General features: G+C 41.2%; 1 protein-coding gene across 1 annotated transcript; it reads right to left on the reverse strand.

Annotated features, from left to right (window-relative positions):
• Positions 1 to 5,431: 5,431 nt before the first annotated feature.
• On the reverse strand, positions 5,432 to 14,486 carry LOC311368789 (uncharacterized protein; the record flags this gene model as incomplete). Its single annotated transcript, XM_084487562.1, has 6 exons — positions 5,432 to 5,458; positions 10,036 to 10,113; positions 12,226 to 13,078; positions 13,444 to 13,560; positions 13,653 to 14,147; positions 14,467 to 14,486. The coding sequence occupies 6 exons, from the start codon at positions 14,484 to 14,486 to the stop codon at positions 5,432 to 5,434; spliced, it is 1,590 nt and encodes a 529-aa protein (XP_084343688.1).
• Positions 14,487 to 16,511: the final 2,025 nt, after the last annotated feature.

Raw genomic sequence — 16,511 nt, forward strand, 5'->3', positions numbered from 1 at the left:
TTTTGTCTGGAAAAATTGTAGAATACTTAAAACATATTATTTGTGTCAATATTTTAGCATTTTAAATGGTGTATTTTATTTTGTTTTATTCCTGTTTCATTCAATGTTCATTCTTTTTTTGATTTCTTTATTCAATTTGTTCATGTGGCTTTGTTGGATAAACTCTAAGGCATTGTAACAATTCAGAAACTGGGAGATGATATCTCTTGCATTGCTACAGTGTTTTTTTTTTCATTTTTAGATTGTTACAGCATCCAGAAATATTTTAAATTTGTTTGATTGAGCCAGTTGAGAAATATCTGTCAAAATTAATTAAACTGGTGTGTAATTTGATGGTAAGTTTGACACAAAATAAAGGACAGAAAAGTGTCTGAATGTTTTTATTGTATTTTCTGGTCAGAATCAGAGCATAGACTGTGCACTAACTTCTAAAGTAAACCAAAATATCAACTTATGTTTTCATAGATTTACTTCTATACCTTTTTTCAAGGGGAACCAACTAAAATAATGGATGTGAATATAGTGGATGGGCATGTTTTATTCTTGAGAAACGTTCTAGTTGGTTCAGATATGTTACATATTGCAGGTTTAAACATTCTAAATAGGCAAATTATTTCAATTAAGCATTTTGATGGTGGCATGAAAGGTTAAACCAACAAAGATGAAGCAGACATTTGTAAAGCAGCTGTTAAACTTCTATGTTTGCATTCACGTTGACATATATTATTATACTATATAGATCTTCATTATTTGTATATTAATATTACATATTCAAATATATTATTTATTGATAGAAACATTTGTGAGTGATAATGTAGGAGAAAATCTTTGGACCAGATGTCATCAGATCTTCACCACACACTGGTCGTATATTTAAAGGTCACTTGTTTTACTATAAGGAATAAACTCTTAACTATAGGGAAAAAAAACCCGAAGCAAACTAAGAAAAGCACCCTTCTATTTTCCAGCCTTTCACTATGTTCCCACATACAGATGTACCACTCAGGCACTCACTATATTTACACACAAATGTTTTTTCCATTGACGTTGTGTTTTACCTACTCTGCGTCATTATTTTCTGTATTACCATTATTTCTTTGATTATACAAAACATGATGCAAATAAAGACCAAATACTGTTTAAAAAAAAGGAGTTAATCCGATTACAGTATATTGCTAAAGTAATCGTGTTGACGATAATAAGGACATCAATCGAGGACACCATTTGTAGGAGCCAAAGAGGAACTAATTGATTAATAATAAGTTAGTTAAAAACAATGAATTATTGGTAATAATTGTAATAATTGTATTTATTATTTGCAAGGTTTATATTAGTCTAAAATGCATAATTTAATAATGTATAAATGGTAAAAACATTTCTATATTTTGTTTGATTAAATAAATATGACGTCACTGTTATTGTATTACACTGTATTAACTAGGGTAGGATGTAACTTTGGTTAGTTTCAAGTCAGATACAGTAGGAAGCAACACAGTTTTTGGAGCGTGTTACAAATGCTGTGTGAGATAAGTACACTTACGGAAAAGGCCAGGGTAACGAAACAGATTAACGGACAGAATTATATGTTAATCTGTGTAATTGACCTTATAATACTGTTATTTAAATAATTTAAAATAGTGTGACCTAGCCTAATATAAAATGCTAGCTTGTGCTTGGTATACAAATCCACCCATGACTGAGCTCGACCGCCGCCTGTAGTCTAAACCAAGACTCATCGTGTCACAAGGAAGAGGAGATGCACTATTCCGTGCTTCTCCTCCGTTTGCAATGTTGTTCTTTATGCAGATTTGTCTGCAAATATTTGTCTGTATGCATGTTTGGAGGAGCGTGTGCACCCTGTCACCACCGATAGAATACCAAAGGCATCAGACGAAGAGGAAAGGGGGCTTTTCAAGAATGTCCCTACAAACAAGTTTTGTACGATATATTCATGTCAGTGTGTTACCAGTACTGCTACACCAATATATATATATTTTATATATTTTTTATAAAACTCTATTCTATACCATGTAACTTTGACACAAATAATGTATTACTTTTTGTATGAATATCTAATACATTTTCCAAAGACATTGTAATCTCTTTTTATGATTTGTTTCAGCCTAAAAGTGCTTTCAATTGTTCCAATGTGTGTATTTGGTATAAAGCGGTAACAAACGATGATTGTTGGGGAATGCACCTGCTGCTGGGGGCTTTCCAGCTTCAAGCAACCCGTGGCAAGTGGGGCTCACAAAGGCAGCAACCTTCTGATGACCGGCAGACGCTGCCATACGTTGACGCTACGCCCAAATGATTCATCCTGTGAGATTTGTGATTATTTTGTATTTTGAGTTTATTCCAAACAAATGATCCTTTATTATAACTGTGTGTTCACACCGCACTTCGCCCCGCGACACGTTTCAATGTTAAGTGAACGTGGAGACGCGAATCGGGCGAATTTTTTTTTCGCAGATACGCGCGACAAGATTTGATTGACAGCGCGAAATTTTTCCACGTGAACGGCGAGCGCGTTCACGTGGATTCGCGCCGCGAATAATTCGCCCCGCGAATAAAGTTAAAATATTTCAACTTCTTCGCGGCATTCGCGTTGAAACAGCCAATCAGCGTTCACTCCCTGTGGGTAACGTGGGTGAAGTAACGTAAAACAGCCAATCAGCGTTCACTCCCTGGGTGACGTCACGTAACAGCCAATCAGTTCACTCCCTGGGTGAAGTAACGTAAAACAGCCAATCACCGTTCAACCGTTCAGTGAACCGCAGCTTGGAGGAGAAAGTGATTGTTGCCGTTTGCGACTCCCGCTCTATATCTACATATAATATATAAATATCTATATCATATAATATATACGATATATATAATATCACGGCACAAAGCGGTGTGCGCCTCCGGATTATATTATTAACCCATAAACGACGGGCTCTCCCTCTTCCACAACAGGTACAGACACACATCTCGGCCATGGTTGATGAGAATGAATTGGCATGAATGACCGTTGCCAGGCAAAAAAAAAATTCGCCCCGCGAATGCACACAAAAATGCACAGCGACAGATTATGATTTGTCGCGCGGCAACATTCGCCTATTCGCGCGAATAGGCGAAATGGGACAAAGTGCGGTGTGAACACACCATGAAGGTGTGTTCACACCGCACTTCGCCCCGCGACACGTTTCAATGTTAAGTGAACGTGGAGACGCGAATCGGGCGAATTTTTTTTTCGCCGATACGCGCGACAAGATTTGATTGACAGCGCGAAATTTTTCCACGTGAACGGCGAGCGCGTTCACGTGGATTCGCCCCGCGAATAATTCGCCCCGCGAATAAAGTTAAAATATTTCAACTTCTTCGCGGCATTCGCGTTGAAACAGCCAATCAGCGTTCACTCCCTGTGGGTAACGTGGGTGAAGTAACGTAAAACAGCCAATCAGCGTTCACTCCCTGGGTGACGTCACGTAACAGCCAATCAGTTCACTCCCTGGGTGAAGTAACGTAAAACAGCCAATCACCGTTCAACCGTTCAGTGAACCGCAGCTTGGAGGAGAAAGTGATTGTTTGCGACTCCCGCTCTATATCTACATATAATATATAAATATCTATATCATATAATATATACGATACCATAAACGACGGGCTCTCCCTCTTCCACAACAGGTACAGACACACATCTCGGCCATGGTTGATGAGAATGAATTGGCATGAATGACCGTTGCCAGGCAAAAAAAAAATTCGCCCCGCGAATAATTCGCCCCGCGAATGCACACAAAAATGCACAGCGACAGATTATGATTTGTCGCGCGGCAACATTCGCCTATTCGCGCGAATAGGCGAAATGGGACAAAGTGCGGTGTGAACACACAGTAAGAACAGTGCGTGTCGAATATCTGGTCCATCTCAAGATTTTGTCCCACATGCATATGTATTTATTGAAGTGCTCTTAAATAAACTAAACTTACTAAATATTAAACTTAGACTTCTCACACTAGAGACAACTGCACAATAGTCAGTAATGGAGACAAAACATGACAACAGTTGCCTGATCCACCATCAGCAACAAATCCCAGGGGTGAGGTGTGTGTCATCACTTGTAGTAACCAGGAAGTGTGATATTGACGTGATTCTTTCACATCTAGTTAATCAAGATAAGCTCACAAAATGATGGCCGTAATGACCAAGGCTTGTACTGTTGCACTCCTTGGACTCTCAGCTTTCATGTGATATATTGTGTAGATAGCATGACGTGAAGGAAATCTACCGGAAGTACACCAGATATGTAAACGGGGGTCGCCACACACAAACGCCCGTGTTACGCCACGTCCTGCTACACGGTCCAACACCCCCATCTAGTGGCCGCTTGTCGCCACTGGTCCGCATTCTCCCAACACACCTGTCTGCAATCTGCAATCTCCATTCCCTACTTCAGCCGGTGATCTTCAATCAGCCAGCGCCAGTTCGTCGTATACTACTACCAAGTTCGTATCGGTCCTACCAGCATTCTTTGAGATTAGTTCCGTTTCCCTTTTCCTTGACAACCCTTTTCCCTGTCCTCTAGTTCTCCGTTCTTCGTTCTGTCTACTGTTGCCGAACACCTGCCTGCCTGACCACCCGCCTGTCGCCGAACCCTCGCCTGCTTGACCGCCTGCCCGTTACCGGACCCTCGCCTGCCTGACCACCCGCCTGTAGCCGGACCCTTGCCTGCCTGACTGCCTGCCCGTTAACGAATTCTCGCCTGCCTGACCACCCCTTGGTTCCAATAAATCCCACTTCCTTTCACCCCGTCTCCGCCTCCCTGTGTCCAGCGTTTGGGTTCGCTCGTCCTGTCCCCGTAACAGCCCGATATATAACAATCGTATTCCCAATTGATTAATCATTTCAGCGCCAGTGTAACATGGAATAGAGTAACCATTAAAGGTCAACATTGTGTTTCTAGGTTAAATAATGAAGATGAATAATTATTTTAAAAGTTTGAATGGTAGTGCGTGATTCCAATCTAATGACTATTTTAAAAGTGTCTTTAAGTGAAAAATTGTGGAAGGAGTAGGGTCTTTAAATGTGTAGAGAATAATAAAGTGTGACCGTGGCAAGCATTTGTTGGTGTCGACAACGCCACCTAGGGGAGGGGATGCCCTAGGACCAGAACTGTGCTAACTTAATGTGCTACATCCCCCCCGAGACACTACGGAGTACAGGCAATACAAGTTCGTACAATCCAGACCAGAGACTTGAGTTCAAAACATATCATTTATTACCAATACCGGATACGTCAGTATACAATAAACCGGCGGACTGGACAACCCACACAGTCGATTGAAGAGAAACGACAAACAAAATAATAAAGCAGCATGCAGGGAGGATGCGTAGCCGCCTATAAAACAAAAGAAAACAAATAAAGCAAACAATAATTTGAGCATGCAGGTTAGACGGAGCCAGCAGCAGCACGACACTGCACCACCACACCAACACAAACAATAAGCAGGAACAGCATGCAGGGCAGGCGGGGAAGCTGGGCAGCACACCACTGCATAGCCGATTATACACAAAAACAAATAAAGGAAACAATCATTTGCGTATGCAGGTTGTTATGTGTTCGAGACCGAATCCTTGTGATAGAACAGAACAGCAGCCCTTCGGTGACATCAGGGCAACTGGCCACGATCCACCTCAGCCCGTGGACCGATGAATGCCTCTCTCAGGAACAGCTGGTCTGGTGAGCGGAGTTGCAGCTCATCCACGGATCCAGATGATCCCAAGCCAGCACCTACTTGCAGGTTTCAGTTGAAAGCCATGCGAAGTAGCCACCCCCAACGCCACCGAGCCATGGACGCCCCGGAAGCCAAAACACGGGCAGGACATCTGGCTTCGGATGACGTCCACCGACCTTATATTAAAGTCCACCCCCCTCCCCCCCCCCTTAATCAGGATGGCTCGGCCAATCATACCCCGAGAACGGCCAGAGGTGTTCAACCTGCCACAAAAGAAAGAATAAAGCCCAAGAATAACAATAGCTGAGCGCTGCTTGCAGCACTCCCCTAAGAAGTCTGGAGCCTCTCTCATTAATTTTTTATTTCCATTGGGCGTCACCAACGGGCCCAGACCAAATCTCTCTGGACATCAACAACCAATCAAAGCAACGAAACGGGTGACGCAGCACTGAGAGACGCAAAGAATACATCTCTCTTCTCAACAAAGTTTTAAGAGCAGTAGTAGTTCTTCTTTTAGTGAAGATATACGGTCCAGTTTGTTTAATACTGTCTCCATAGCAGAATAAACAGACTGTTCTACATCACTGGCAGCTATCTTTGTTGTGGATGAAAATGCCTCTACGTCGATCCTCTGCCCTGTCATTGTATTTATCTCGTATTAGATAAACGGTTGTGATTGGTCCAAGAAGCTTATCCTCTCTCGGACGCCGCAGTCAACCGCTGTCCGATCAGAGGTCGCTCTCCGGGGCTGTAGCTAGATGAGTTGGGGAGGGGCTGGACCTGAGCCGGGGTAGGGCTGGACCTAGAGGTTGAGCTGGACTAGGTCCAGCCCCACCCATATATGATGATACACATTTTTGAGACATTCGTATTTAAGGCTGTTTCCCTGTTGGATAACTAAAAGTAGGGTATCACTCTTTCAGAGGAAGTTGGTATCCAAAATGAAATTGTTTTGATACAACTGCACCGTCGTGTTATCAGAAGAACTTCATTCACGTACCGCAGTGCAAGTAAACATCGGTTTTGTAGCGCTGACTGCTATCAAGATGAATGATCAACACATATAATAGAAAGTGATAATTATATGTAGTTCAGAATGGCGTTAACTGCTATGGATGCAATAAGAGGACTTTGCGTGATTTACTGCATATCGAAGTGAACAAAAAAGAGGCTGTTTGCGGCTGCAGATGTTGAAAGATGTAAAAAATAGAATGCTTCAGTACGCAACTAATCAGAGATGTTCAGCGCTACAAGCCCCGTCCCCAAAGCTCTAACTGGTTGGGGATTTTAAATGTCATCAAGAAACTTACTCTCAAACGTTCTTGAAAGATGCCGTGCACAAAACAGTGTACTGTGGACAGAAATATAAATATTTCTGTCCACAGTATTTTTTGTAATTTCCTATACAGATTATAAAAGGTGTGGAAAACAATCCTATAATGTTGGAAAGTTATCATGGGAAAATGGCGACTTTAAATATGACCAGGGTAAAAATACAGATTTCTTGTTTTTCTAATCAAAATAAATAATTAAAGAATATACTTTATAGTCCTATTATACTCTTGGATATGACTAGTGGGAGGATATCTGTCAAACTGCGCCGCTGATGGTCATTTTCTGTATTTCTTCAAGGACTCAATATAACAGGCTAAACGTTTTATCTGGTATTGTTTTAAATTGTACTACAGCCTATGAAGTGTTCTCTTTTCTGTTTCCAATGCCTGTTATTTCTAAATTTAAATTATCAATTACATCGATGTATAACCCTTATCGTCTTCTGAAGTTCCTCATTCAAGCAATTCCAAGATGGAAATGATACCACTGTAGACCTACCACTAGGGGGCAGCAGATCATAAATGAAAAGTGGAACAAACAGACGCTCAAAGACATTAAACAATAATGGAGAAGTGGCTTCTGATACAGTGTGGCCGTGGTTTGCGACAAATCACCATAAAAAAATGAATTATTGTTAAGCAACTCTCAATGCTTAACAATGATAGTCGTAGACGTAGACAATTTCAGCATTGACCTTGAGGACTAGTTTCAACAGAATTTTTTTTTCCTACAAGAGCTGCACAACCGATCACTCAGCACGGACGGGGTAGGTCGGACAAGAGGCTGTAACGGCTCCTGGTCAGGGCTGTAGTGGTAAAATCAGAGGTGGGTAAACTCTGAATTCTGTGATCAGATGGACCACGATGCAGTGAGGCAGACCGCGCGGCATATATATTTTGTACCAAACCGGACCTGTGGCATCAGTGTCAAAATTGTTGGTTATGGTTATGATGATATTGTGGTTATTGTTTAATGTTCATTTTGTGAAAAGAAATGGGATACTACCTGCAGTCTATTACCCAATGTTTTTATCCAATTCACATGTGTGGCCATTAGACTGTACCAATTACATCACTGAGTGCTCTCTCATGCCTTCACAGTCACTATATCAAATTCTATCCTCCTCTCTCTTTCTCCTCCCTCTCTTTGACCTCCTGTTCCTCCTCTCTCATCACTGCCTGTCTCACCACTGCCTGTAAAATAAATGTAAAATAAATTGTATTGGAGTAGGCACCTGGTAGGTGCCTACTTCCTACACCTGGTAGGCAGCCTGTCACTTCATTTAGCCTACTGGCTAATCTACCCCTTGCTAAAATACCTACAAAAGCATGTCTGAATGTCTAATCAAGTGCTACAGCCCAGGTCCACATTCACACACGTTTCTGTTATTAGAGAAGCATCTTAAGAAGGGGCGCTTTCTGAGAATTTTCTGCCAGAGTAGGCGTGTTCTTTATTTTCCTACAAAGTGATGACATGCACCAACATCATCCACACCTGTTTGTTGTGACTTTAATCCCGAGATTGCATTGTAAGAGAAAAATAAGCTTTGTTCCACGCTGTAAAGCAACGCAATAAACATAACTCGCTAGCAAAGAGCTGTGTACAATTAGTGGTAACGTTATCGTCACTGAATGCATCATCTTATGTGAACCAAAACAACCTTAAAATAAACATAATATTGCTCTTTGAACTTACTTTGTATTCGGGGCCTTGTGTTGGCATCTTTGGGAGGGGAGACGCTGCGGAGACACTTCAGAAATCGCTGAATATCAATTATATATATATATATATATATTGCAAACCGCATAAACGTTTCTCGAGCCATTGATCAATAGAGACAACCTGCTGCTTCCTGATAGCCGGCGCCACAGGTAGTGGTTGGTTACACAGACACGCACCATAATGCAGCGCAAATTGCTTGTGCTTGTGTAGGTACAACACATGAAATGTTGCCACTTTTTTTGCGTAAACGCCACTCAGAGGTGCGTAAACGCTATTTCCAAAATTCCAGAGGTGGGTAAACGGCGTTTACGTGTGCTTAGCCACTACTACAGCCCTGCTCCTGGTATAAAGAGTACCCTTGGCTGGAGAATTCTCAATGCCAGGATAGGATACTGCACATTGTGGGGACATGTTTCGCTCCCCTATGCTCCTGAGACAACGTCCGTTTTCCTCGGGCATTGGTTTTTAAAACTGGAAAAGAGCCATGCATAAAGATGGAGGATTCCAGATGCATGGCAAGACAGATCTAAATGCCCTTGTGGCATGGTGATGAAACGTCATTTCAATCTTCTGTGTTGTCATGGTTTCGGGCGAGGTATGACTCGGAGAGTGGTAAATGTTCAACACGTGGTTTATTCAGAGATTCAAGGTAAACAAGCTTGCATCCTGGAGATGGTTCATGGAACATCTCACCAGGTAAAATTCAGTCTAGAGCAAATTCATTTTCTCCATTGACTTTTCAGAAGAAAAAAAAAGTTGTAAGTCTGGAACCAGGCCAATTATCCCACAAATTATTCGTTACCATAAAACATTTGATTCGGATCAAATAACAATTTGGAAAACTGAAGAGAAAAGGCAAAGGTAAAAGACTGTGTACTGTTGTAAGAGTAGCGTATCTCTTTGATAGCTCTTTTTTTAATCACTTTTATTGAAGTGGTTTCACATCAAACCACAATCTTGTAGGCCTACATGTTTTCCCGATTGCGCTCCAAAATGTTGGTCCTTTTTTTTTTAAGAAAGAAAAAGAAAAATATAAAAATAAAAATAAATAAAACTAAAGCTACCATTAGCCACTGATGTAAGCTTCTCCATCTCCAACACTTGTTCTATTGTTTTGCAACAAAACTGGCATGGAAGTAATGATGGCACCATAACATTTATGCCGAGGAGAAGGAAAAGTGTAGTGGTGAATGACATGCATCTCTTTTCTCCCTCTCCCCCTCTTTCTCTCCCTCTCTCCCCCCTCTCTCTCTGTTTCTACCTGTCTCCACCTCTCCTCCAGCTGGAGAAGGCCCAGGCCCGTCGGCTGGATCTGCTGGTGGTGAGGCAGAGGGAAGTCCTGCAGCACATAGACGAGGATCAGCCAATGGTGAGCCCGCTCTCATTTACCAATTAACTCACTTGCCTCAATGAATGAATTCACCCGATTGATCAATTTATTGCTTTTTTCATTAGTGTTTCTGAAGCTATTTGCATCAAATATCTGTTTGATATCTGTTTATCTGTTTGGACTTCATAATGGAATAATTGCTTGTCGGCCTATTGACTTCATTTTCATCATTTCATAAAAGCATCAAGTTTTATGAAATCACGTCGCTAGTAGATTCTGTTCACATTGCCTGGAGTCAGCCAACAGAACTTTGTTTCTCTTCTACCTCACCCGTTTGGGTCTGATTATGGGATTTCTAAATGCTAGAAACAAACAGGATTTTATTTTGTTAAATGTAGATACAATAGATGGTCTTCAATTGAGTTTGTTCCATAGTCTAGCCTATGACCTCAGTCTGCAACCAAAACAAAAGCAAAGTTTGACAGTCTGAAACTATCCCACTCAAACCAGAGTTCAGTTTCACCTCGGATAATGCATTTTCTCAAATATATGAAAGCTCAAATGGTATGAGTTCCAATTTCTCCAGAACCCACACGGCTAGAACAAATGGTAGGCTAATGTGGACAATTGACATCAAAAGAAAGAAAACCAGAAAATATCAGCCAAAAACAGGCCTTTAAGGTTAGCAATGTCATCGTGTTCTGTTAGGCTGTCATTTGTATTTCTGAGTTTGATTTAGTTTGCAGTATATTTGACAAATTATTTCAATAGTTCCTGACATGAACTCTGATTTACTTAATCCCGACCAGTGGTGGATCTAGAAAGTTTTACATGGGGTGGCAAGAGGGCTTGGCAGGGGGGCATGGGACGACCGTACGTGTGAAGGATCCCAATACATAAATGGATTCTACGAAACAAGAACAGGAAAATACATACACATTTTAAACTATTTATTGTTATAGTATATCATCAACACAAACACACTACCCAAGTGTTCTTAATGCTTGGGACAAGCCCAGTGTTCAAACAAAACACAACTGTGCATCTCTTAACAGTAGAAGTAGCCTATTAATTTCAAAATTAATCTAGTAAATAAAACTATTTAAATAAATAAAACGAAATAATTGTCTCCAAAAAGAAGTGGAGTAGAAGTATGAAACCCCAAAAATACAAAATTAAAGTAAAAGCAGGCTACCTTAAATTTATTAAGGTAGCCTATTAAATTTATAAGTACAATAGAAGTACATAAGACATACAAGAGAGCTTTAGGCGACGGAGAATAGAAACATAGCATGGGGTCCAGCTGGGACCTCTTCCTCCTTGTCCTCTTCATCTGCCTCCTCTTCACTCCCTGCCTCTGTCCCTCTGTCTGAATCTGAACCCTCCTCTTCATCCCTCACATTCAATTCATTCTTTTCCTTCTACTTCATCACTTATTTCTTCATCTCCTTCTGTGGCCGTCTCCTGTTCTGAGCCTCCTGCTCTCTCCCGTACAGGCCTACTGTCTTCTCCTTTTTCATTTCCCTCCTTCTCTTTTTCCTGTGCACTTCTCTGAATTTTCTTCGCAAAAACATTCCCACTTTTAGCTTTCCTTTTCATTCTATGCTGCATGTCACTGTTTTCCAATTACATTTTTAGCTTGGATATGTTATATTTCTAGGTCGCAACATCACTTTCCAGCTACTCTAGTCTGCAAGAGTCAAGATGTAAAAAGCTCTGGTTAAAATCATTACATTAAAAAACAACATTACAACAACAACAAACTTTACATTTTTGTCTTCTCGACTTCTTTGTTTTCTGTGTGTCCTTCTCTGTGTCCTTCTCTGTGTCCTTCTCTGTGTCCTTCTGTGTGTCCTTCTCTGTGTTCTTCTCTGTGTCCTTCTCTGTGTCCTTCTCTGTGTCCTCCTCTGTGTTCTTCTCTGTGTCCTTCTCTGTGTCCTTCTCTGTGTCCTCCTCTGTGTTCTTCTCTGTGTCCTTCTCTGTGTCCTTCTCTGTGTCCTCCTCTGTGTTCTTCTCTGTGTCCTTCTCTGTGTCCTTCTCTGTGTCCTTCTCTGTGTCCTTCTCTGTGTCCTTCTCTGTGTCCTTCTCTGTGTCCTTCTCTGTGTTCCTGTCAATCTCAACTCTCAAATCTCCAATCCAATCCTGCTTCTGAAGAACCTTTTTCCAACTCTCTAATTTCTGCCTGCCAGTACCCACAGAGTCATGGATTCTTGTCCAACAGTCCACTTCTGAGCGCAGAAGGGCCGCCCTGGCTCTGATGAACTCTGAGACTTCACTCTGTTTCCCTCTGACCAAACTGTTGCTCTCTTTACAGATGGTGTAGATGTCCATACCAATGAAAAGGACATTCAACCCAATACCAGCAGACACCTTGGTCACGGCCCAAGTTCCCTTTGCTGCTTGTTCTGCTATTCCTGAAATTCTTGCAGCCTTTCCAGCTTTATAAATCATACGAACATTGGAGCCAATTCCACCAACTTTAGAAACCACTCTCCCGGCTCCTATAGCACTATCCCAATGATCCTCTCCTAATTTTTCTTCCCTCTGGTTGATGACCTCATCCAGGTACCCCTGGATTGCATTCACATCCTGCATGAAGCTCTCAAGGCTTTCACTGGCTTTCTTCTGCTGTACTTCATTGACTGCTATCTCTGTTACTGTGGTGACTGCACAGGCTGCTCCACTGGTAACCCCCAGACCCAACCCCCCGACGGTCAGAGCCAGAGACCCCCCAGCTGTCACCGGGGCTAGCAACAGACCTGCAAGGGTCATGACCCCACCAACGGCCCCCACTGAGCTCCCAGCCACACTAGAGATCTCAGAGCCCTTCTTCATCCGGTCCAGCTGGACGGCATAGCCCTCCATGTCATCAAAGAACTGGAGCATTCTGGGACGACACTCGCTGAACTGGTTGACAAAGCCAGACAGCGACTTCTCCTGGAATAAGAACGTCAGTCTGAAGTCCTTGTCCTTCCTGGACAAAGTGGATAAAAAATATATAATTAATTCTGTCCTTAGACAATCATTGTTTTCTGTGTGTAATGTTTGCCATATCTTGATGGACTCTTTTTAGCAAGTCAGCGAGTTGATATTAACTTTCACAACAAAGCAAACAATGCTTTTGCTCCTCCCTCAGCAGACCGCCTGGTCTGGTCTTATCTGAATGCCTTTTCAAGTTGGGCTTCACCTAGTGTGTCTGTAATGAACTATTGTCTATCTCAATCGATTTGGCTGATCTGCACCTCAAATACCTGGACTTAAGAGTGTCTGACTTAAGAGTCAATGATAAAAACATTGAAAGTCATAATTTTCCACCTCCAGATCCTGTGTGGCGCTCACCTGATATCAGAAAGCTGGTCGACGTGAGAACTGATATTTCGCAGGACATCCAATGTTAAATCCTGAACCCACTGAACCCGTGGTGGTTTACCTCGTCTGTCCTCAAAGCCCACAGAGCTGTGAATGACATGGTTTACTGTCAAATGATGCTGTTATTAACTCAAGGAAGACATTTCTATAAATCATTGTTGAATTAGTCCCCAGCCTACCTTGGTTCCATGATCTTACAGATTTCCTCAAAGGTGTTTATGTATGCTTCTAACTCAGCCTCAAAGATGGCCACGTTGTGGAGGCTGGGCTGGAAGAAGACCTCAGCATCTCTCTTGAACCGCAGGAGGAGAGGACAGACCAGCCGTGCAGCTGAGATGATGTACTCCACGCTCTCCAGGCTGATCCCCAGAGACAGCTGCACCACCTCTCCTCCGCCCGTGAACACCTGCAGAGAAGTTACAGCCAGCCTCTCCACAGCATCCAGGAAGTTGGTGAGCTTCTTCACTCCTTCTCGAGTGGTCTTCAGCACAGTATCCAGCTCCTTCTGCTGTTCTTTCTTTTTAAGATTTGGGATTTCCTTCAGTGTAGATAATTCTGTGTTCCTCTCTAGCCTCCAGTTACTCGCTGTCTGTCCACCACTGAAGTTGTGTACTGCATCAATGTATAGAAGTGTCTCCGAGACATACTGCTGCAGAGACCCTAATGCTTCAGCTCTGGGGAAAATAAAGACAGACAAATGATTCATTGAGTCATTTAGTATCAAAATTGAAATGTATATGCCAAGGCCGTGCTTTGCTGTATGATGATGATAATAGTTTCATTAAAAGGTTATTAAAGGACCATCCTGTATGGGTGATAAACCTTTGTAACCAATATCATGTCAGGATGTCAAGTCAGGATGACTTCGTCATACCGAGCATTTACCGGGAACGGTATCTTGTTATTGTTAACATTCATGGTAAGAGCGTGCTCACGCTTAATGCTATTGGACGGAATAGGTACAGAGTAATGGTTACAAGTCTTATTGGTTACGGAGGAGAGGCAGTCACCATGGTTACCATCACTCGGAAATAGATTAGTTGGGCCTAAGCAACTATCCCTATTTGTTTTACCTTAAGTTACTTAAATATTATTCAGAAGCTCACACATAGTTTATTAACGTGTATAACAAATATGTAAAAAGTAGAAAGAAAGAAAACACAATTGCAATAGGCAGACGATTAATACATGTTAGTGCCTTTCCGTACACTTGAGATATCGCAACCAAAATTAGCGAAGTGTGGAAATCTTCTGTGAGGGACCATGAGGGACGATGCATGGAACTTGTACACACTTGTACACAGGCAGTGACTTCTCCACAGGGGGGCGCCAATGCTGCTTTAATTAACACCAAGTACTGATGCAGTAGGTGGGCTTATGTGGTGAGATGACTGGAAAGGCTTTAGACATATTTCCGTCTTACGAATAATACATTTGTGTTGATGTTGTGCTATATGCACTGCAGGGGGAGGTCTGTTGGTATCCAAGCCCACCAGTACCATTTTGCTGGTGTGCTTCAGTTCATGTTCTTGAATCTCATTTCAGTTTGTGCCTTAAGAAATACTGTTCATATTGTTGTCAAAAAGATGGTTTTGTTTCCACTATGCGGTTTCAAAACCTATTGATTTGAGGTGTTTTTCCTTCTAAAATACTCAATAAAATGAATAAATTGGATTGGATTTCCTTATTTATTGACTAATAGATGAAAAACATTTGTTTGGTGGGCCAAAACACTTTATTTTTAGTTTGGTTAACTGGTAGTAAATAATTATCTGAATTCAAAACAATTGTTCCTTTAAACATTCTCCATCTCTCCAAGCACTTTTTAATGATTGCACTACTGGTTAGATGTTAAACTGCATTTTGTTGTACTGGTTGTCCTTACTTGTACAATGACAATAAAGTTTAATCTGAATCTGATAAGGGTCTTGGTGGTCGATGGTTTCATGTTTCTCTTTTGGTTTCTCTATTGTAGAAGGTCAGGTTATAGCTGTTCAGTATTGGTTAGTAAAAACTATCTTGTTACATATTTATTTTTAAAGCATTGTATGGAAATCATTCATATATTGGTGCCCAATTAAAATTAGTTTAAAACTTAGAATAATACGAAATACCTGTTGGTCCAAGTTATAAATAAAATAATTGAATGAAGCAAACATTTCTGTGGAAGCAAGACTTTGTGTGTCGACTTTGTGTTGAATTGACAAGGATGAGAGGTAAGATTAGCATAACTCAATTAAGTAGTAAATAATTATGTTATTATTCAAAACAATTGTTTCTTTAAACATTCCTGTCTTCGTAGACAATGCAATATCCTTAAAAGTAGGTTACGGGATAAAATGAACTAGAAATAAGATGAAAAGTTACCTTAGTGCAGCCAAGGTTTCTCTTCGGCTTGTCATTTTGAAGAGCCAGTGACTCCACTGTTTCAGAACTAATTCAACACTGATATTTAAAGAGAAAGAGTTTACGGAAGGAGTGGGGCGTGTTGTGATAACTTTTTGATACTTATTTACTACTGTTGTTGTGTAACTGTTATGAGTATAACAGGGCTGGGCAAACTTTTTGGCTCAAGGGACACATTTTTTTTCTCTTGCTTAACCCATTGGCCAAGTCTTCATCAATGAGTTCTACGCGGCGAGTAGCTATTCTGCGTGACAAACGTATGTTTTCAAATTTGCTTTTGTTTTCTGGACATAAAAGACTTGTCTCTACCATGCATTACTTCAAAAACTCCAAGCCCACCAGTACTTCTTCATCTTGCTGGTGTGCTTCAGTTGATGTTCTTGAATCTCATTTCTGTTTGTGCCTTAAGAAATACTGTTCATATTGTTGTCAAAAAGATGGTTTTCCACTGCGCGGATTCAGCTTCTAAAATACTCAATAAAATGAATAAATTGGATTGGATTTCCTTATTTATTGACTAATAGATGAAAAACATTTGTTTGGTGGGCCAAAACACTTTATTTTTAGTTTGGTTAACTGGTAGTAAATAATTATCTGAATTCAAAACAATTGTTCCTTTAAACATTCTCCAT

Source organism: Micromesistius poutassou (genome assembly GCF_964030765.1).
Source record: "Micromesistius poutassou genome assembly, chromosome: 23".
NCBI lineage: Eukaryota > Metazoa > Chordata > Actinopteri > Gadiformes > Gadidae > Micromesistius > Micromesistius poutassou.